The sequence below is a fragment of the Mauremys mutica genome, chromosome 26 (genome assembly GCF_020497125.1).
Source record: "Mauremys mutica isolate MM-2020 ecotype Southern chromosome 26, ASM2049712v1, whole genome shotgun sequence".
Taxonomy (NCBI): domain Eukaryota; kingdom Metazoa; phylum Chordata; order Testudines; family Geoemydidae; genus Mauremys; species Mauremys mutica.
The window spans coordinates 15,109,440-15,133,301 of record NC_059097.1 but is presented as its reverse complement, the minus strand read 5'-3'; the positions used below and the strand labels follow the sequence as shown (position 1 = coordinate 15,133,301).

Below are 23,862 nucleotides of genomic sequence, written 5' to 3'. Positions count from 1 at the left end.
CACAATAATTATAGACGCCTAAGTCAGATCTATGATTGTCTGCTTGGATTGTGATCTCTGTGGGGCAAGGACTGTCCCTCTCTGTCTGGGCCGTGCCCAGCACAATGGGGGTGCTGATCTCAGTCAGGGTCTCTGCCACGCGCAGCCCGATGGGGCCCTGATCTCCATGTGTCTGTGCAACGCAAGGCACAGTTTATAGACTCACAGACTTTAAGGCCAGAAGGGACCAGCATGACCATCTAGTCTGAGCTCCTGCCCATCGCAGGCCACAGAACCTCACCCACCCACTCCTGTAACAGACCCCTAACCTCCGGCTGAGTAATGAAGTCCTCAAATCCTGATGTACAGACGTCAAGTTACAACATTTTCCGCATTTCTCGGATAATCCTAGTAGCCCTTCTCTGCACCTGTTCCGTTTTGATTTCATCCTCCTCAAACACGGGAGACCAGGATGGCCCACAGTATTTCAGATGAGGTCTCATCGGTGCCTTGTAGAACAGTACTAATCCTTCCCTGTGTCTACTGGAAATACCTCGCCTCATGCATCCTAGGACTGCATTCCCCTGCTTCATGGCCATATCACATTGGCAGCTGCTAATTATCCTGTGATCAGCCAATACACCCAGGTCTTTCTCCTCCTCTGTCACTTCCAACTGATAATTCCCCAACTTATTGCAGAAATTCTTGTCGTTAGTCCCTAAGTGCATAACTTTGCACCATTAATTTTCATCCCATTTCTATTACTCCAACTTTCAAGGTCGTGCAGATCTTCTTGGACGCTATTCCTGTCCTCCTCCACGTTGACACTCCCTCCCAGCTGTGTGTCACACTCCCACTTCTTGTGCCAAGGTCACTAATAACCATGTGGAATAAGATTGGTCCCAAGACTGATCTCTGTTAAACAGGGGGAAAATACACACAAGTGCCTCTACCCAGTCCTGTTGGCTTCTTGTCCCAACCCCGAGCCAAGAGTTCTGGCCTCCTGGTCAACTCGGCTCCCAGTCCCCCATCAGCTCTGCCCTCGCCCAGCCTAGCCCGTTTCTACTGCAGTTCTTCATCCCCCTCGTCCAGGCAGGGGGCTGGCGCTGCAGCCCCTCAGGTACCTGCGTTAATCACTGTCTCTCGTACAGGGGCTATTTAGCTTTCAGGGAAGGATTGATCAGAGTTACTGACTCTGGGAAGTGGGGGAGAGGAGAGGCTGAGAGGGAGTTTGCTCCTCACACTCTGTAGGGCCATGTTCAACCCTGGTAGCCTCCATGTTACCTCATCCTCCACCCTCCCCCGTGTGTCTCTGCTCATGTGTCAGAGTGTCACCTTCTGATCATAATGCCACTGGCCTCAGCAGAGCTCCCCGACAGGAGCTACGTCACGACGGGGTTATGGTACTGAGAGTAAAATACATCGCAAGGAGGGTGTAATTATCCTCAAAGCAAGCACTACAGTCCATTAAGGGAAAGAATTAAAGTACTTTATTATTTAAAAGTACCCTTGCAAGGATTGGATTTTTGTTAATAAATTGTAGTAAATGTTGATTTCACTTTACGCACACATGAAAAATTATGTGTATAGGTAAAATACAGAAATGCTTCTGGAGAAAGTAGAGTTTGGTTTATGGATATTTACACCGTATATTTTGCATGTGACTTTGACAATTTGTGTTTGAACCCTTATAAAGATTTGGCTTGTTGAATCTCAACATTTATTGTAATGAAATAATTCTTGTCTGACGACCTCCATAGCTTCCCAAAGGTCTGAGCATTGAAATTGTAAACATTAAAAAGGGGCTTAAAAATAAATCTCGATATCCTCTATTGAAATGAAAAGAAAGAAATAGACAAAATGAATTTTGCCAAACCTACTGCAAACACAATCGCAATATGCCAGGGGATGGAAATTCACAGCTAAGGCACCAACCTTAATTCTGCCCCGTAGTGACACCAGGCAATCGCCACAGGGCTACGAATAAGGCATTTTAGTGTATAAAGTCCCAGATTAGATTATACCGATTTGTAAAGACACATGAGGTCTGTCCCTCAGGGTATCACCTTCACTGGGGTGTTTCCTTTACTGGTAATTCCCAGAAGTCAATAGATCAATAACGATCGATCGGTGATGACGTGGCCATTTCAGATTTCTGGGCAGTGCCTATAATTGTGCACTAGGGGCCAGGTCCTTGGGGAGACGGCGCCTTGGTTTCATTTTAACTTGTGCATGCTCAGCAGCTGCTGGAATTTGGTTGAAAGTGTTTCCATGTTTCCCTGGCCTGTTCTTACAAGTGGGGAGGGGCTGGAACTCCCTGCAGGGTCGGTCGCTGAGTCCCATAGATAGTTACAGCTCATCGGCAGCAGGGCGGGGATTGGTGGGTGTCTGGGGATTTAATAATTAACACACAAATATCATTGTTCTTAATGAATTTTCGTCTTCTAATTCCCATAACCCACTAATTATCCCTGGCTAGTCTGGGGAGGGAGCCCTTAGTGACCTCCTGTGGCCAGTGTGGAACGAAGGCACAAGGATCTTTCACAGCCCAGGGTGGGGAAGGCCCCTGTGGGGCCGGCTGCAGTCTCCTCTTGCTGCTGTGAGAGGAATGGGGTGGGCCCTCATATAGGACACACACACACCCATAGGCAGATGGGAAATGTAGTTTCTTCCAGGGGGTTGAAACTGGTTTAGAGTCCTGAGCTCTGTCTTCCTGTTTGTCTCCTCCTGCCACTTCCAGATCTCTTGGAGAGACCAGGTGGGTGAGGGAATTTACTTGAGAACCAATTAAAAATCCCTCTCTTTGATATCCTGGGACCATCATGGCTACAGCTCCTCTTTTCCCTGTGTACCCCCTCCCCCGCAGCCGAGACTGTCCCGTGTGATGGGAAAATCAGGGTTCAGTCCTGTCACTGGATGGGCTCTTGCCAGCTCTGACGGGAGTGAAAGCCTGTGTGCATTAACCACAGCAGCAGCTCTGGGACTCGGAGACGCAGGGAGAAGAGGTGAGAGAAGCAGGTTGTGTTTGTGCAGGGGGTGAGTTACTCATGCAGGAATTCTGCGCCACAACGAACACACAGAATTCACGTCCAGCGCAGAATTTCTTCTTTTACACATGAAGGAAATACATTCTGCCCGAGAAGTGCTGCAGTGCTGCCGTTCACCCGCCCTGTGGCACCAGAACAGGCAGCAGCCAGCTGGGTTCACCTGGGTGGGAAACGGTTGCCCTGAGCTGTACCCCAAATGGGAAGGGAGTTAGTGGGTGCAGCTGGGGAGAGTCCTGAGACACGGCTGCCCCGGGGGTGGGGACAGGAGGGTCATTCTCGACTCGCAAGAGGGTGTGGAAGGGGCGGGAGGAGCCAGTGTCCCCCAGGGAGCCTGCCGAGCCCCAGGTTACCCGGTCCCAGACCATTCTGCCCCCCACCACACCCCCAAACCTCTTCACCCCTCCCACTATCCAGCCCGTCTTCCCCTTCCTGCCCGACTGGCAGAGACACTCTCAGCGCCGTCCCCTTCTCTTTGCCTCTGAGCGTTGCCTTGCCCTGGGCTTTGCTGCCTGTGTGCATGGCAGGTGGGGGAGGGGAGCCATCCCTTTCTGGGTATTGTAGCCTATGGGGCGAACCTGCTTGCTTGCAGCGATAGAGCTTTTCTTAGAGCTTAAGGACTGGATTTATTGTAATAGGTTTATAGATTTATATTCAAGTAAGTTTGGCTGCAATGCAAGAGAGCTACAGGCCAGATCCTGGATGTTAAGCTAAGGCAAAGTTAGCATATGTCTAGTAAGACCTTTGTACTCTGAAAATAAAGTTGACCTGCATCTTGTTACCTAAATAGCTAAGTACCCACCCCTGTATCTAAGAGCTTTTAGCTAGGCCAATAGACAATGGAGAATGGCAATGGGCGGGGGGAGGGATTCAATTTGTACCCACAGACTTAACAGGTACACCACAAAGAAACTTGTGTGCGGATGTACATGTCATCAATACGCACAAACCTACTGGCCTGTGGAGTAAGCGTAGCCTAACGTTTTGTGGGTGAGGAATGAAATTTGGGCAGAGGAGGACGGATTTCTGCCACTTGTGCCCTAGAGAGGTGACCCACCTCGCTAGAGTACTGGATTTCTACTCTGTCCCTCTGCTATTCTATCTACTAAGATCACTGCTGTTAGTAGCTGTTCTTGTTCTTCTTAAACTTGAAGTTTCAAGGGAACTAGGCTAAGCTCGGTTTCCCTACGTTTATTCTTAGTTTGTTCATTAGGTTTTGATTTTCAGTTCAAGTTAGTCAAGTAAACCCTAAGTTAGTTTTAATAGCTCTTAGGATTAATTTCCTCGAAGCCCTGCATCCCTCACTCAAGACTTGAAAAACCTGAACTGCAAGGCTGGTCCTGTGTCTCTCCCCAGCAGGTTATCAAGGAAGGGTGTGAGTATCTTAACCAAAGCTTTGTTGCATATAATACTATATTAGCATATGTATCTTTTGAATAGCAGTCATGCCGCTGTAACTTTGTAACTCTGGGTATTTTACCATTTACTTACTATTTCATTCAATGTATAAAAAGTCTTTATGGCTCTATCTGTCTCAGTGTGAGCTTCCTGTCACCCCCCCCGAGGGTCCTTTGTAAATTCTGTGGAGCCTGATTCGGGACAAGAACTTTTAACTTGTGATCAAACAGCTTGGCGAGCCTACAACCCATACTATTAATATTATTAATTACATAAATTAAAATTGAATTAATACATTAAAATAATATTATTAGTACACCCTAAATCAGGCTACAGACTGACAAGGCAAAGCCAGGAGTCCCGAGGAGTGTGTGACAGGGATTCCAGGCATCCATAGACCCCTGGAAATCTCACCTGCGACATAAGTAAAGAGTTAAAGTTGCAGAGAGTTAGAGAGCAAGATTGTGTGTCTTGCTAACTCACTCTTAAGAACACAGGAACCTGATTTCCTGTGACTGCGGCCCCAGTATTTCCTGTTTTGTATTGTGGTTTAACTTACAGTTTTAGACTATAGGCTTTGAATTTAATCTTGCAAGATACAAAGCAATATTATAAAGTAATAGTGTTAGTATTTAAAGTTGGTATTTAAAATAATACGTGTAGTTGTAACGACTGGTACCAATAAGATATAAGCAGTAGCATCGGGGCCGATGACCCACACTAGGGTGGCGGGGGAGTTGATAAATCTATGTATTAAATTGCTGCCAAGATGCTGCAATAACTCAGAACTTGTATCGTTCCTCAGTCCCCACAACTCTCCCAGGCTGCACCTCTTAGCCGTCTGCCTCAGTATCCCCAGCTGTTTGGCAGTTCCCGGCAGAGGGAAAAGACCTCTCGATCAGCTGCGAGCCATCCAGGGAAGAGAGGGGAACGCACCCCACCCCTCTATCATTTACCTGGGACTTACTGAACTAGGTGTGAAACTGGTTTGGGGTATTATTTCCTGCTGTTTCTGTGTAGAGATGCCTTCAGTTACAGAGTAAAACAGCAGAGATCATTATAGTTTACTACATAAGCCAGTGAAGTGTTGGAATTCAAATGAGTTCTGTGCTACGTGTTACGGTGAGTGGAGTAAGGGCGAGAGCAGAGTCTGTTGGAGTTACCGCAGTCTGGCTTTAGAAAACTTTGCCAGAAAAGACATTCAGAAACACGAAGGAGGTTTAGAACAGCTGAGAAATAGCTGTTGATAGAGATGATCTCTAAGCATTGTAACCCATGGGGTTTTGTGAGCAATGTATTTGATGTTGAAACAGAGCAGGTAAAAAAAAAAAAGGCTAAAGTGGTGAAGGGAACAGCTGTTGAACGTCTGCTCGTAGCTTATAGTTCACTGAGAAAGAAATGGAATAAAAATGAAAGTTACTCAGAAGAGCCCAGCAAACTTTGGGAGCCAGCATAAAATCGCTGGACAGCTATGAATCAGACCGTGGTTGGCTGTTGAAAAGAATCAAAGAGTTAACAAAATAGGAGATGTGTTAGAGAAGAATAAAGAATCGGTTCCCATCCCTGTCGGCAGGTGGAACCGACAGAGAGAAAGAAAATCCGCAGGGCCAATGACTAGAAGGAGGGTGAGAAAATTAGCTCAGGCTGAGACGGTACCTTTAGAAGCGGAGTTGGAGATTGGGTCGGAGGAGCCACAGGGAGAGTGAAAAGAGGAAGTTAGCAGTGCAGAAGCTACCAGCCGTCTGCAGGCAGGAAAGGAAGTCCCAGGGTGGCCCTGCAGAAGGCAGAGTTCAGTGTCATCATAGAGGAAGTGAGTAGTGATGGTAAGAATGAAATGAGCAGAGCAAAGGGGGGAGGAAATATCCTCTTCTCTGTTAGTGTCCGCCCCTGATAGGAAAGACGGAGCCTTTAGAAACTGTAATTGTTCAAAAAAGGGAAGAAGGAGGATCCGGGGAACTACAGGCCAGTCAGCCTCACCTCAGTCCCTGGAAAAATTATGGAGCGGGTCCTCAAGGAATCAATTCTGAAGCACTTGGAGGAGAGGAAAGTGATCAGGAACAGTCAGCATGGGTTCATTAAGGGCAAGTCATGCCTGACCAACCTGATTGCCTTCTATGAGGAAGTAACTGGGTCTGTGGATGAGGGGAAAGCAGTGGCTGTGTTATTCCTGGACTTTAGCAAAGCTTTTGCTACGGTCTCCCACAGTATTCTTGCCAGCAAGTTAAAGATGTATGGGCTGGATGAATGGACTATAAGGTGGAGAGAAAGCTGGGTAGATCGTCAGGCTCAACGGGTAGTGATCAATGGCTCCCTGTCTAGTTGGCAGCCGGTATCAAGTGGAGTGCCCCAAGGGTCGGTGCTGGGGCCGGTTTTGTTCAATATCTTCATTAATGATCTGGAGGATGGTGTGGACTGCACCCTCAGCAAGTTTGCAGATGACACTAAACTGGGAGGAGTGGTAGATACGCTGGAGGGTAGGGATAGGATACAGAGGGACCTAGACAAATTAGAGGACTGGGCCAAAAGAAACCTGATGAGGTTCAACAAGGACAAGTGCAGAGTCCTGCATGTAGGACGGAAGAATCCCATGCACTGCTACAGACTAGGGACCGAATGGCTCGGCAGCAGTTCTGCAGAAAAGGACCTGGGGGTTACAGTGGACGAGAAGCTGGATATGAGTCAACAATGTGCCCTTGTTGCCAAGAAGGCTAACGGCATTTTGGGCTGTATAAGTAGGGGCATTGCCAGCAGATCGAGGGACGTGATCATTCCCCTCTATTCGACATTGGTGAGGCCTCATCTGGAGACTGGGTCCAGTTTTGGGACTACAAGAAAGATGTGGAAAAATTGGAGAGTCCAGGGGAGGGCAACAAAAATACTTAGGGGGCTGGAGCACATGACTTATGAGGAGAGGCTGAGGGAACTGGGATTGTTTAGCCTGCAGAAGAGAAGAATGAGGGGGGATTTGATAGATGCTTTCAATTACCTGAAAGGGGGTTCCAAAGAGGATGGATCTAGACTGTTCTCAGTGGTGGCAGATGACAGAACAAGGAGTAATGGTCTCAAATTGCAGTGCGGGAGGTTTAGGTTGGATATTAGGAAAAACTTTTTCCCTAGGAGGGTGGTGAAGCACTGGAATGGGTTTCCTAGGGAGGTGGTGGAATCTCCTTCCTTAGAGGTTTTTAAGGTCAGGCTTGACAAAGCCCTGGCTGGGATGATTCAGTTGGGGTTGGTCCTGCTTTGAGCAGGGGGTTGGACTAGATACCTCCTGAGGTCCCTTCCAACCCTGATATTCTATGATTCTAAGAAGATCTGCATGACCTTGAAACTTGACTGTGAATGTATGGCAGTCACTATAGTTGTAAAAGGAGGAGATAAATCAGCCCAGAGACAATATCCTTACTCAAAACAATCAAAAACATATATAGAAAAAACGAATCAGTGTTACAAACACAGGGAGGACTACGTAGATGTACTTCCACTGCCAATTCCCCTGTTTGGCCTGTAAAAAACCAAAATGGTTCTTGGCGTCTCACAATAATTATAGACGCCTAAGTCAGGTCACACCCACTTGTGCCCCTACAGTGGCCAAGATGCCAAATTTAATCCAGTTCTTTAATCCAGAGGTAAGTGGTTTACTGTCCTTGACAGCAGAACCAGCTTTTGGACATGATCAGTGGCCCACCTTTCACAGGACCGTTTTGCGTTTAGTTTCCAGGGAGCTCAGTATTCCTGGACACGTTTACCCCAGGGGTATAAAAATTCCCCAGCTTTATTCCATGTGCAAATAAGGCAGGTACTGTTGCAATTTTCCAAACCAACTGTTCTATTTCAAGATGTAGCTAACCTGCGTTTAACAGCACAGACCAAAAAGGAGCATCTAGAAAGGCTCCGACAGATCCTAAAGGAAGCAGGGCTGCAGTGCGATCCGGCCAAGGCACAGCTAATGGCCCCGGCCCAACAGAACGTAGATACAATCCAAACGTTGCCTTTACCACAGGACCCTTGAAAATCCTTTTTGGGGGTTTAACTGGGTACCACGGAAATTTCATTCCCAATTTTGCTTCCATTGCAGGTCCCTTGTACCAGCTATTAAAAAAAGGTGTCTCATGGAAATGGACCGAGCAACACACGTGTTATGCTTATAAGAAGCTCACGAGATCTTTTAGAGGGGAGAAGGCAAAACGCTGCATTTATTGCGAATACAGCAATTAGCCTATGCTTTTCAGTCGCAGAGGGGAGCCGGGCTCTGTCAGTCGCGATCCAGTGCTCCTGGTGTAGTGGCAAGACGAACCCAAAGTCCCCTGGCAAAGCACTCTGTTCTTATAGTCTTTTTTCTCTGTTGAAGTCTATGGATTTTGCTGTGTCAGTTTGTGACCGGTTAGTCCTTAATGGGTGTGATCTTTTGATGTTAACATTCCAAAACACCTCCGAGAGGGTCATCCTGTCCTGGATCGATTTAATCAATTGTCTTTAGGGGTGCCAGCCTCCACCTCAGGGTCGTCAGTCTGCCCTTCCGCAATCATGGGTGCACGTTGATGGTTCTCTGGTGTCGAGAAGTCTCCTTAAGTGTCTTCACTCTTCCTTTTTTGACCATCTGGTTAACAATGGCCTTCACACCTTCCCTTTTCCTGGTGCCTGCATTCCTCATTCACACAAATTGTCTTTTACAGAGACTTTCAAGGGTACACAAACAGCAGTATTTTATATTGAGCAAAAGACATTGTAAATTAAGCCTTGCTAAAACTTATAACTAAACCGATTCATATTGGGGCCCAGGCCTTCAACGTTTCTCTAATCTATTTATCATAGACACACTACAAAATCCTGTCTCTTCCTAACTAAACCTTACAACAAAAACTAACAGAGCCTAATTTGTAATGCGTATGGAAACAGGATCCCATAGTCCCAGAGGGTCAGTCCTTTCTGCTGTTCAAAAAGGGGGCTGGCAGAATTAAATCAAAACAGACTTTAATTCTTCTAGTACAATTATAAAATCCTGCTCTTACATATCCCCCTTTTGACCCTTCAAGAACAATTCTTGACTTAGCAATTTGAATCATTTCTCCATTTGTAGATATTATTTGGAGAACTTGCTTTCCTACACCTTTTTGAATTTTCTGCAAAAACTGCGTTACTTTGGCTCCTAAAAGCAGATGATCAGCTAACTCTTGCCAAGCAGACCGAGAGATATGGAGAAATTTACTAAGGGGGCAATTATAATTCTTTGGGTTTTCTCTAGCTTAGGAAGGTGATGTGTGATTATTAGTGTATAAAATGCTTGCATTGCATCTACACTCATCCACTGCTGGCTGGCTAATGCTGTCGTCCTTCCAAAAGATTGTTTCCCAGGACATGACACGTACGCATTGTCCATTATATACAACATGGGTTATATTTTGTAGTTCATCCCGGATACATCTATCCCTACTGCATGGTTCTGTGGTGGCAGGCAGGGAGAGAGAGACCCATTTGCGAGGGTCCCACTCTGGACACTGTCGTGTGTTCAAAATCTCATCTCATTCCCGGCCCACTGACCCATAATGTGAGGTAGGTAGCCAGAAAGATCCCATGGCCAATTTTGGTAGTGGACTTTCCATAGCTCTGCCTCCACAAATAGTTGATGGGCAATATTGACAATAATTTCTCCTAGTAACAATTCCGGCTTAACCCTGCTGGAGACATACTGTATCCATTCCTGCTGATAAGTATCAAACAGTGATCTTTTTCTTTGCTTTAGCGAGTGTATCAAAACCGTAGTGTTTCCTGATACAGATGCTCCCCGGGTTACACAAACCCGACTTACGCAAATCCGCACTTACGGAAAAAGTTCCGTAAGTTCCATAAACTAGAAAGTTTTTTGCTTTTTTTGCATAATGGTCGGGTATACGTTCCTGACTTACACAAAATTTGAGTGACGCAAGGCGTTCCAGCACGGAACGATTGCATAAGTCGGGGAGCATCCGTATTACCCAAAACATTTTGTGTTCCAAAGTGGACAAAGTCAGTATCTTCATTTCAGTATGTCCTACAGCTATAGCAGTATGGTTTTTCACTTCCATTTGTTTCTGTGGAATGGACAAAAACCCTGTCTGAATTCTCACGCCTTGCCCTTTTCGCCCTGGCAGGCTACAGAATAACATCCAGGTTTCGCTCCAGATCATCCCCTCCTCCCAGGGGGAAGGAAATGGCTGCAATGGAGCTGGCTCAGGTAAGGGATTCTCAGGGAGCTGGTGGTGGGTTCTGCTTGGAGGGAGAGGAGCAGTAAATGCATAGGAGGGTGGGAGCTGCTCCAGGTGGTGGGAGGCAGGAACTATCTAGGGTGGGGAAAGGGAGGGGACCAGATGTGACAAACCTGCTGAGACTTGTGTAATGTAGGGTGTGATGGGTTGTCACCCCGGGGTGCACTGTGGGGGGCTTCTGGGAACCGCTGTGCCCTCTAACCCTCAAGCTGGGCTGGACCTTCTCACACTGCTTTGCCGGAGATTCAGCCAGACTCTCCAGGCCCTGTTATCACCAACACGACAGCAGGTGACGTCACACACCCAGCTAAGCTACCTGAGAGCTTTACTCCCCTGACCTGGCTCCACCAGATGAAAGGAGCCAACGCCAAGCTCCTGAGGTGGAGCCTGCTCCTGCAGGACTATGACATGGACGTGGTCCATGTGAAGGGAAGTGCCAACCTGATAGCGGACGCGCTGTCCCGGAGAGGGGGCCCTGAACTTCCCCGGGTCACTGGGCAGAGTGACCCCGCTCAGTTCAGTCTCCGAGGGGGGAGAGGTGTGGTGGAGCAGGGGGCTGTCTGTGTCGGAGATAGGTGAGAGAGAGGTATTCAGCCTGTAACATGAGCTAGGCAGGGGGCAGGGGAGGTCGACACCTCTGCCCCGGGTAGCTAGACAAAGGAAAGGAGCTGAGTGGAGAGGGTTGGGTCAGTCTTCGGTTTGGGAGCTGGGTGGTGGGATTTCAGGGGAACCTATGCTGGAATCCAGACACCCTGAACCACCAGAAAAGCCAGAGTAAGGGGTCCTGGCGCTGAACTCGAGCCCTCCTGTATCCTGTGTTCCTGTTGTCCAATAAACCTCCTGTTTTACTGGCTGGCTGAGAGTCACTGTGAGTCCCAGGAAGAGGGGTGCAGGGCCTATCCTACCACTATGCTGAATGTGGGGTGTAGTGTCAGATGGGGCCTAATTTCAAGGCACAGGAGTTGGGAATGGAACTTCCCCTCTTTGTGGAACAGGAAATAACCCCCCAGCCAGGGCTGGGAAAACTTCCCAGGCTCTCAGTGCTGGAGCCGGAATCTACTGACACTTCATTAGTTACCCCCACCCCCAATCTTTGTGGCAACTGCAAACTTTATCAGTGATGATTTTATATCCTCTTCCAGGTCATTGATAAGAATGTTAAATAGCGCAGAGCCAAGAACCAATCCTTGTGCGAAGCCCCTAGAAATAAATCCACTCGACCATGGTTCCCCATTTACAATCCCAGTTTTTAATCTATTTAATATATACCCTGTGTATTTTGTATCTTGCTAGTTTTCTAGTCAAAATATTGTGCTGAACCAAGTCATATGCCTTATCGAAGTCTAGGTATATTACATCGATACTATTAGTTGCAACCAAACTTTTGATCTCACCCAGTAAGGATATCCAGTTAGTTTGACAGAATCTGTTGTGTCTAAACCTTTGTTAATGGGCACTAATTATATTACCCTCCTTAAATTCTTTATTAATGAAATCCAGTATCAGCTGCTGCACTCTTGTAATTAGATGTGTCACCTCTTTTGCACTTTTTAAATATTGGCACAGCATTAGCTTTATTCCTGTCTTATGGAATTTCCCCAGCGTTCCAAGTCCTAATTAAAATCAGCATTAACAGTCCACCACGCTCCTCCACCGGGTCTTTGTTATCTGGACCCGCTGATTTAAACACGTCTAACTTTAATAGCTGCTGTTTAACGTCCTCATGAGTTAATGTTGGAATGGAAAGTGTGTCGTCGTCAACACCTTATGATATGAGTTACTTCATCTGTTTTTCTCCAAATCCAGGAGAGAAACATTTATTGAACACTTTTACCTCTTCTGCATTATTTTTGCTAATTCTGCCATTTCCATCTAGTAATTTACCACTACCATTGTTAGGATTAATTTTGTACTTAATATACTTTTAAAAACTTCCCTCTTATTTTCATTGATTGATCATTGATTTCTGATAGCTTTAGGGTGACCAGATGTCCCGATAAAATCGGGACTGTCCTGATATTTAACCCTTTGTCCCGCGTCCCGATTGATGTATGATCGGGACACCAATTGTCCCAATAATCAGATAAGGAGGCGGCGAGTTCCCCACTCCTTGCCTCCTTCTCCCTCCCGCAGCAGGCCGCGTCCCCGCTCCTCCCCCTCCCTCCCGGTACTTCCCGCTGCCTAACAGCTGTTTGGTGTGGGTTGGACTTTCCGGGAGGGAGGGGGAGGAGCAGGGATCCAGCACGCTCGGGGGAGGAGGCGGAGAGGAAGCAGGCCAGGGGTGGGGACTCGGGGGGAGGGGGTGTAATGAGGGGGGGTGAGAGTTGTGCTGGGGCAGGTGAGCACCCACCCGGCAGACAGGAAGTGGGCACCATCGGTGAGTGGCGGGGGGGTGAAGAGGAGAGTGGCGGGCGGGGGGGGTGATGAGGAGAGGGGTGGGTGGGGACTGAGGAGGGACGCAGCAAGCCAGCAGCAGGCTGGGGGATGAGGAAAGGCACAGTGGGGGGGGACTGAACGGGGGAGCGGAGCCTGGGGCAGAGTAGGGGGGAGCCTGGGAGGAGTGGGGGTCGGACTATTGGCGGGGCTGACGGCACCCCAATGTGTCGCGATATTGCAGGCTTGTGATCTGGTCACTCTAGATACCTTCCCTTACCAATTTTCTACAATTCTGACCTTCTAACTGCTCCATTCTCTTGCCCAGTATCGATTTTAGACTAACACTCTTGTAATTAGCTGGGTCATCTCTTTTACACTTTTTAAATATTGGCACAGCATTAGCTTTATTCCAGTCTCATGGAATTTCCTCAGTGTTCCAAGTCCTAATGAAAATCAACATTAACAGTCCACCACACTCCTCCACCAGGTCTCTCAAAACTCTTGTTATCTGGACCTGCTGATTTAAACACATCTAACTGTAATAGCTGCTGTTTAACATACTCATGAGTTGTTGTTGGAATGGAAAGTGTCGTCGTCAACATCTTATGATATGAGTTACATCATCTGTTTTTCTCCAAATCCAGGAGAGAAGTATTTATTGAACACTTTTACCTCTTCTGCATTATTTTTGATAATTCTGCCATTTCCATCTAGTAATTTACCACTACCATTGTTAGGATTAATTTTGTACTTAATATACTTTTAAAAACTTCCTTCTTATTTTCATTGATTGATCATTGATTTCTGATAGCTTCCCTTACCAATTTTCTACAATTCTGACCTTCTAACTTATAGTCTTTACTATTGACTTCCCCTTTCTTCTATATATTTTATTTGGAGAGTGTTGGGATTCCTACCAGGGAGCCACCAGCAGGGTCCAGAGACAGCCCCATCTCCTGTATCAAGCTCTGGCTAGTGGGTATGTGATAAATGTGACGACCCTGCCTCCGTCTGTCAGCTGGGAGACACAAAGATTCTCTCTTTCTACCCTCTGATGCCTCCTGGATGCTCTAAGCAAAGTGGGGTGGGACTCTGTTAACATGGGCTTCCCGGAGCCTCAATTTACCTGGTGCTGCTGTTCCGTGAATAGTGGGGCGGTGAGTGGGGCAGCAGGTCCTGAGTGTTGGACTCTTGCTCTTTCAGGGGCCGGTGACCTTCGAGGAGGTGGCTGTGTATTTCACCAGGGGAGAGGGGGCTCTGCTGGACCCCGCTCAGAGAGCCCTCTACAGAGACGTTATGCAGGAGAACTACGAGAATGTGACCTCGCTGGGTAAGGAGTCCTGTCCCCTGGGTTATTAGAAGCTGTGGAGTCTCTAAAGAACCTGAGCAGTAATAACTTTATACCTTTATTCATCATCCAAGTTTTGACAAGTTTCCTTGTCCCCCTATTTTTGCCTCATCTCCCACCCACTAGTATAATTTTTGGACATGTGCCTATTTGGTGCCGTCAGACATTTGAAAATTGCATCGAATGTATCCTTATTGGATGCATTAATAACTACATTAATCACTGTAGCTTTCATGCCTTTTCCTTAGTGTAAGAGGAAAATATGCCGCCTGTAGAATTCTAAATTGAGTAAATAGGTGTATGACTCATGCCTGGCTTGTGTGGCAGTCAGATGAGCTCCTCTTTCGATAGGAGAGCGAATAATGTTCCCATTCAGGACCCCACGGGTGAAGGGAGAACAGAGCCGTGGGAGGGGAGGAGAAGGGGGGAGTAGGTAATTCTGGGGTGCCAGGACACGGGGAGGGTGTGTGCAGGGTTAGAGCTAAGCAGCAGCAGGGAGGGAGGAGGTTGTGAGAGACGAGGAGTGAACACAAGAAGCTCCCAAGGTGCCGGGAGGTGGTGCCGGCTGAGAGTAATGGGAAGAAGGGGAGGGGAGTGTGGGGGAAGGGCACCCGGGAAGTGGCCTGGGTGGGTCAGTGGGAGGGAGGAGAGGTTTGGGGATCTAGAGCTGTGGGGATCCCAGACCTTTAACCCCGAATCCCTGCCCAAGCCTTGTTGCTTTAGAGCCTCCACTCCAGTTTTATTTCTGTTCAGTTTCACTTCATTATACATTCCCCCCCCCCAATATTATTATTTTAACTCTTGACCTCCTCTCCCACTCATTACCCCCCTCCCCGTATAACCTCCCCATCTCTGTGCACAGCGACCCCGGCCACCGACCCTGAGTCCTTGCTGCATCCTCCTGCCCAGAGCAGGGCCCCTTCCCAGGCACAAATGGGCACTTTGTTGATGATGCCACAGGCTGGTGGTGTAGCCTGGACAGTGTTTACACCGATAAGATGACGTGTTGGGGTGCAGCTCGCCCTGGTACATGGCTACTCACCGTTAATGGAGGAGATGAAATTGGGTGAAACACACAGAAACTTGATTTAATACAGACAGTTCTAATTGAAATCATAGGCAAGGCTCAATACTCGTAACGATTAGAGTCAGAGAAGTATAGTAAAGAGGGTCTTGCACGGTGCGGACTTACAAGCTATGGACACCATTGGAAACAAAGATCGAGGCGCAAGGGAGCCCATCAGACGGGAGGCCCTGCTTCCGTTTACACTGTCTCGGGGACCTGACAAAATGAAAAACTGGTAACTAGGAGAGGTATTTTCTCTGCTTCCTTATGGTAATAGGATGGCGATATACCATTGTGACGAGGCGGTTCTGGCAGGACCCAACTGAGAGTGCCAATTCAGGACCAATTGCTCAAACAGGGCAGTCACAATCCAAGGCTGGGGTTTTTCCACCTCTAAGGCAAACCAAACCAGCCAGACAAAAGGGACTTCGGTCTCACCCCACTGGCTAACCACAAGTCACACAAGCAATTCCCTTAGACATTGCAGTCTCCCAGTATCACCACCAATGCACTCGTCCTGGGGATAAATGGTTATGAAAACCAACATCCCAATAAAAGAAAAAGGTTCCCTCGATCCCAAAGAATCAAGCCCCAGACCCAGGTCAATATACACATCAGATCTTACCCACAAATCACGCTGTTGCCAATCCTTTAGAATATAAAATCTAAAGGTTTATTCATAAAGGGAAAAAGGTAGAGATGAGAGCTAGAATTGGTTAAATGGAATCAATTACATCCAGTAATGGCAAAGTTCTTAGTTCAGGCTTGCAGCAGTGATGGCATAAACTGCAGGTTCAAATCAAGTCTCTGGAGAACATCCCCCACTGGGATGGGTCATCAGTCCCTTGTGCAGAGCTTCAGCATGTAGCAAAGTCCCTCCAGAGGTAGAAGCAGGATTGAAGACAAGATGGAGATGAGGCATTAGCCTTATATAGGCTTTTCCAGGTGCAAGAACCTCGTTGTCCTTACTGTGGAAAATTACAGCAAAATGGAGTCTGGAGTCACATGGGCCAGTCCCTGCATACTTTGCTGAGTCACGAGGCGTGTCTGCCTTCCCTCCATGGGTCAATTGTGTAGCTGATGGTCCTTAATGGGCCATCAAGCAGGCTAGGCAGAGCTAACACCAACTTGTCTGGGATGTCTCCCAGAAGCACAGCACCAACTTGAAATACAGACAGCATAGAGCCAATATTCATAACTTCAACTAAAAATGATACATGCATACAGACAGCATAATCCTAACCAGCAACCCATAACCTGGTCTTAGACACCTTATATGACCCACTTTATCTAAGATTTGGTGTCACTACAGGACCTTGGTTCCAACCCATGTTCTATATGGTCCCAATTTATATCAATAACGTTACAACCATATCTGCTCCTTTGCTCTGATTACAATAATGTCAATAGCTGCCCCAAACCATACCTGGCCTTTGGGAAGTCCATAATTAAGCATCAAGCCTCAATACTCATGATTTACATCACTGATCTATTAATAATTCCAATATATGAATGCGTCCAACTGCTGAGATACTGCATAGCAAACTAATTGCTAGAGCCTGCCCCAGACTTCCTTCTTTCAGAATCTTGTGGCGTTATTGCACCCGCTTGTGGTTCCTCATTAGTCTCTCAAAATGAGGGTGCAAAATATCTGACCTGGGATTGTCTCCTTAGGCCTATTCAGGTAAATCCCACACCTCCCACAAAGGCTCCACCTAATACAACACCACTGGCCATCACATACAGCCCCTCTCCAGTGCATTATCAACGATCTGTAAGCTATCCTGGAAAACGATCCCTCACTCTCACAGAGCTTGGGAGGCAGGCCAGGTCCTCGCTTACAGACAACCCCCGAACCTGAAGCAAATACTCACCAGCAACTACACACCACACCACAGAAACACCAACCCAGGAACCAATCTCTGTAGCAAACCTCGTTGCCTACTCTGTCCCCAGATCCCTAAGTGGTTGGGAGGAGTGGTTGATACGCTGGAGGGTAGGGATAGGATACAGAGGGACCTAGACAAATTAGAGGATTGGGCCAAAAGAAACCTGATGAGGTTCAACAAGGACAAGTGCAGAGTCCTGCACTTAGGACAGAAGAATCCCATGCACTGCTACAGACTAGGGACCGAATGGCTGGGCAGCAGTTCTGCAGAAAAGGACCTAGGGGTTACGGTGGACGAAAAGCTGAATATGAGTCAACAGTGTGCCCTTGTTGCCAAGAAGGCTAATGGCATTTTGGGTTGTATAAGTAGGGGCATTTCCAGCAGATCAAGGGACGTGATCATTCCCCTCTGTTCAGCATTGGTGAGGCCTCATTTGGAGTGCTGTGTCCAGTTTTGGGCCCCACACTACAAGAAGGATGTGGATAAATTGGAAAGAGTCCAGCGGAGGGCAACAAAAATGATTAGGGGGCTGGAGCACATGACTTATGAGGTGAGGCTGAGGGAACTGGGATTGTTTAGCCTGCAGAAGAGACGAATGAGGGGGGATTTGATAGCTGCTTTCAACTACCTGAAAGGGGGTTCCAAAGAGGATGGATCTAGACTGTTCTCAGTGGTAGAAGATGACAGACCAAGGAGTAATGGTCTCAAGTTGCAGAGGGGGAGGTTTAGGTTGGACATTAGAAAAAACTTTTTCACTAGTAGGGTGGTGAAGAACTGGGATGGGTTCCCTAGGGAGGTGGTGGAATCTCCTTCCTTAGAGGTTTTTAAGGTCAGGCTTGACAAAGCCCTGGCTGGGATGATTTAGTTGGGTTTGGTCCTGCTTTGAGCAGGGGGTTGGACTAGACACCTCCTGAGGTCCCTTCCAACCCTGAGATTCTATGATTCTATGATCTACTCTAGTGACACCATCAGAGGACCCAACCACATCAGCCACACCATCAAGGGCTCATTCACCTGCACGTCTACTAATGTGATATATGCCATCATGTGCCAGCAATGCCCCTCTGCCATGTACATTGGCCAAACCGGACAGTCCCTGCGTAAAAGAATAAAAGGACACAAATTGGACATCAGGAATGGTAACATACACAAACCAGTAGGTGAACACTTCAATCTCCCTGGCCATTCTATAACAGATTTCAAAGTCACTATTCTTGAACAAAAAAACTTCAGAAACAGCCTTTGAAGAGAAACAGCAGAACTAAAATTCATTTTCAAATTTAACACCATTAATCTGGGCTTGAATAGGGACTGGGAGTGGCTGGCTCATTACAGAAGCAGCTTCGCCTCTCTTGGAATTGACACCTCCTCATCTATTATTGGGAGTGGACTACATCCACCCTGATTGAATTGGCCCTGTCAACACTGGTTCTCCACTTGTGAGGTAACTCCCTTCTCTTCATGTGTCAGTATATAATGCCTGCACCTGTAACTTTCACTCCATGCACCTGAAGAAGTGAGGTTGTTTTACCCACGAAAGCTTATACCCAAATAAATCTGTTAGTCTTTAAGGTGCCACCAGACTCCTTGTTGTTTTTGTGGACACAGACTAACAGGGCTACCCCCCGATACTTGACAGTTCTAACATAGCCTAACATAATTCTCTAACCAATTATATCCCACTACGTAATTTACTCACACCTAGCAACATGAATTTTACAGCAGATAGAAACAATTAGGCCTGGTCTACACTAGGACTTTAATTCGAATTTAGCAGCGTTAATTCGAATTAACCGTGCACCCGTCCACACCAGGAAGCCATGTAATTCGACCTAGAGGGCTCTTTAGTTCGAATTCTGTACTCCTCCCCGACGAGAGGAGTAGCGCTAAATTCGACATGGCCATGTCGAATTAGGCTAGGTGTGGAAGCACATCGACCTTAGTAACTCCGGGAGCTATCCCACAGTGCACCACTCTGTTGACGCGCTGGACAGCAGTCCGAGCTTGGATGTTCTGACCAGCCATACAGGAAATGCCCCGGGAAAATTTGAATTCCTTTTCCTGTCTGGCCAGTTTGAATCTCATTTCCTGGTTGGACATCGGGGCGAGCTCAGCAGCACCAGCAGCAATGCAGAGCTCTCCAGCAGAGGTGTCCATGCAATCTCTGAATAGAAAGAGGGACCCAGCATAGACTGACCGGGAAGTCTTGGATCTGATCGGTGTGTGGGGCGAGGAGTCTGTGCTTTCGGAGCTGCGCTCCAAAAAACGGAATGCAAAGACCTACGAGAAGGTCTCCAAAGCCATGAGAGACAGAGGATACAGGCGGGATGCAACGCAGAGCCGCGTGAAAATCAAGGAGCCCAGACAAGGCTACCAAAAAATCAAAGCGGCAAACGGACGCTACGGAGCCTTGTGGATGTTCTGCAGGACCGCAGCCAGGAGGACAGAGCCCCCCTGCAGTGTATCTGCAACCGCCCTTCCCCGCCACAAAGTCCCATACCTCCCGTCACCCAAAATAACCAGAAGGAGGGGCGCCAGGGGCCGTGAGTACTGTCACTGCACCCCAGCAGAGTGCTCAAGTACCCAAAAGCTCTCATACCCTAACTTTTGAGAAGTCCTTCCCTTCGTGACTCACCCAAGCCCCAATCCCAGTTTCATCCCCTGACTGTCTGGTTAATTATTAAAAATACTTTGCTGTTAATTACTGTTTCCGTCATGCTTTTTTACACAAGGCTGTGTTTGAAGGGGGGTGGGTGGGGAAGGGGGTTGGTAATTGCATAGGGCAGTCACCTTTAGCAGGGTACAGAGACGGGGGCAGGATCAGCAGCAGGTCACACACACACAGTGCAGTCAGTAGGCACCCTGGTCGGTATGGGAGGTGGTTTGTAGGTTCTGTGTGGGTGGGGGGGTACGTGACTTTGTAGCGCGGGAGGGGGGTTACAGATCTCATGCAGCGGTCCCTGTCCTGGACCACAGAGCCACGCAGCAGAGGAATCTGTATCCGTCCTCCTCCGCCACAAAACCACATAGCCCCCGCACACAGAGTCCCAAAAAGGAGGGATGGCAGGCTCCGTTGAAACAACCAGTCCGGCACTGCAGACCGCTCTGGGAGCAGGAGCCTGTCATTCCTCGAGTTTAGAGGCGGTCTTTACATCACCGCACACCCTACCCAGCACAGTCTGCGTCCCAGTTTCAACCCTTTAACGCAAAGTCATCAATAAAGAAACCTTTGTAAAGTTTCAATGGAACATGTATTTTATTTTTAAACGTGTGTTGGAAGTGGGGGAAGCGGGGTGTACGGGGTATGTAACTGCAGAGGATAGTCAAAAGTAACTGGGTAAAGAAACAGGGGCAGGTTCAGCTTCTCTGTAAAGAAACTGAACAGTCACAGGTCACGCTGCTTGCTGCTCGCTGGTACTTGAAGAGTTCCTTGTCGCTGTCCCAGGCGCCTGTATAGGGCTTCATGAGCCAGGGCATTAGCGGGTAGCCTGGGTCCCCGAGGATCAATATAAGCATCTGCACATCCCCAAGAGTTATTTTGTGGTCCGGGAAGAAACTACCTTCCTGCAGGCGTCTAAACAGACCAGAGTTACTGAAAACACGCGTGTCATGAACTTTGCCTGGCCACCCGACGTTGATGTTGGTAAAACGTCCCCTATGGGCCACCAGTGCTTGCAGCACCATTGAAAAGTAGCCCTATTTCTCAGCAGCTGACTGTGGAAGAGGTGGACGATAAGGTGCGAGGAGTTGACAACGGCCATAACTGCAGCGGGCTCCGTGCTCGCAGTGCTGTGGTGCCCGCGCTGTCACTGACCAGAAAAGTGCACGAACAGATTGCCCGCAGGCGCTTTCAGGGAGGGAGGGAGGGAGGGCGGGATTGACGGTTCAATGATGACAGTTACCCAAAACCACCCTCAACACATTTTTTCCCCCAGCAAGCATTGGGGGCTCTACCCAGCATTCCAATCGGCAGTGAGGACTGCGGGAACTGTGGGATAACTTCCCACAGTGCACCGCTTCCAAAGTCGACGCTTGCCCCGTTACTGTGGACTCACACAGTCGAATTAGTGTATTTAGCGTGGATACACAAATTCGACTTCATAAGGTCGATTCCACAAATTCGACTTAAGTTGATTCGAAATAGTCTTGTAGTGTAGACATACCCTTAGAGAACCAGACTGATTAACAAGGTAAAAGTGGTGACCACAAAGATAAGACAATAAAGAAAGGAGGGTTTCACAACCACAACCATTGATAAGGGATTTATTGCCAGAGAGGATGATTTATAATAATAATACTAACTCTTCTGCCACTTTGAGCCAAGGAAGTTGGCCTTGGTATTCTACTGCTTAAAAATGAGCAGGGATTACAACCATGGAATATTCTTTGTGACGAGTATCCCACAAATTCCACTGACCTCCCTTCTTTTCTTTGCCTGGAGTAGGGTTTCCAATTTCCAAACCTGATGTGATCTCGCAGCTGGAACGAGGGGAAGAGCCGTGGGTCCCGGACCTCCAGGCCTCTGAGAAAGAAGTGCTCCCGAGAGCTGCCTGCACAGGTGAGGACTTGGTTAAACCAACTCAACAACTGTTTGGGAATGCAGGAAACATTTGGGATGCCCTACAAAGACCCTGTGAGCTCTCCAAGCTCAGGATTGTTCCCTGCAGATGTGGAATCATTATGGCAGATGTCACTCATGGCTTCCCTCCTATTCTGACTGACAACTTGCAGCAGGTTCCTCCCCGGTCTCGCTTTCCCTTGAGTGTTCTGGTGAGATGCAGACCAAAACTGATCCCTTCCTCTCTCCTCTGGGGAAGGGTTTGGGGAAAATCAGCTCCTGAGAGGTTTGATCTCTCCCACACATATTTTGGTTTGTTCATCTCTTTTTCCATTCCTCTCTCTGAGATTTCCTTTCTTTCCGGCACAGGGAGTGACCTATGTCTGGATTCTCTCTGTCTCCCATCAGGTGATGGGATGGTGAGTGAGAATGAGGAGGAGAAACCCCAGCAGGAAGACGCTGAGCAAGTAGAACCACATGGAACGTTATCAGGAAGATCCAAAGGGAATGTTTCCAGGAGTTGTGCACTCCCAGAAAAAGCAAAAGCCTGTGAGACGCAGCAGACGCCAGAGGAAAACTTCAGTAGCCAGTCAGACCTTATAACCCGCGACAGAATCCACTTGGAAGGGAGACGCAACATGTGCCCTGAGTGCGGGAAAAGCTTCAATCGGAGCTCAGACCTTCTCGTACATCGTAGAATCCACACAGGAGAGACGCCCTACACATGCTCTGAGTGCGGGAAAAACTTTAAGCACAATTTTACCCTGAACAGACATCAGAGAATCCACACGGGTGAGAAACCTTATGGATGCGCTGAGTGCGGGAAAAGCTTTAGTCACCATTCAAACCTTATCACACATCAGAGACTCCACACAGGAGAGAAGCCCTACACATGCTCTGAGTGTGGGAAAAGCTTTAATTACAGCTCTGGCCTGAGCGCACATAGGAGAATCCACACTGGTGAGAAAACTTATGGATGCTCTGAGTGCGGGAAATGCTTCCGTCAGCGTTCAGGCCTTATCTCACATCAGAGACTCCACACAGGAGAGAAGCCCTACACATGCTCTGAGTGCGGGAAAAGCTTTAATTACAGCTCTGGCCTGAGGACACATCGGAGAATCCACACGGGTGAGAAACCTTATGGATGCTCTGAGTGCGGGAAAAGCTTTAAGCACAATTTTACCCTGAACAGACATCAGAGAATCCACACAGGTGAGAAACCTTATGGATGCGCTGAGTGCGGGAAAAGCTTTAGTCACCGTTCAAACCTTATCACACATCAGAGACTCCACACAGGAGAGAAGCCCTACACATGCTCTGAGTGCGGGAAAAGCTTTAATTACAGCTCTGGCCTGAGCGCACATAGGAGAATCCACACGGGTGAGAAAACTTATGGATGCTCTGAGTGCGGGAAATTTTTCCGTCAGCGTTCAGGCCTTATCACACATCAGAGACTCCACACAGGAGAGATGCCCTACACATGCTCTGAGTGCGGGAAAAGCTTTAATTACAGCTCTGGCCTGAGCGCACATCGGAGAATCCACAAGGGTGAGAAACCTTATGGATGCTCTGAGTGCGGGAAAAGCTTTAATTACAGCTCTGGCCTGAGGACACATCGGAGAATCCACACGGGTGAGAAACCTTATGGATGCGCTGAGTGTGGGAAAAGCTTTAGTCAGCATTCAAGTCTTATCACGCATCAGAGAACCCACACAGGGGAGACGCCCTACATGTGCTCTGAGTGCGGGAAACGCTTTAATGACAGCTCTACCCTGAGGAAACATCAGAGAATCCACTCGGGTGAGAAACCTTATGGATGCTCTGAGTGCGGGAAGAGCTTTAGTCAGCGTCCATACCTTATCACACATCAGAGACTCCACACAGGAGAGAAGCCCTACACATGCCCTGAGTGTGGGAAAAGCTGTAATCACAGCTCTGCCCTGAGGAAACATCAGAGAATCC

At 47.9% G+C, this 23,862-nt stretch overlaps 1 protein-coding gene across 1 annotated transcript in view; it reads left to right on the top strand.

Moving 5' to 3' along the window:
- The window catches only part of LOC123356631, an 871,996-nt gene that overhangs the window by 621,891 nt on the left and 226,243 nt on the right, over positions 1-23,862 (top strand). Inside the window, 1 exon segment of the mRNA XM_044999988.1 lies at positions 22,591-23,800. Within this exon segment, the coding sequence (XP_044855923.1) occupies positions 22,591-23,800 (1,210 nt within the window).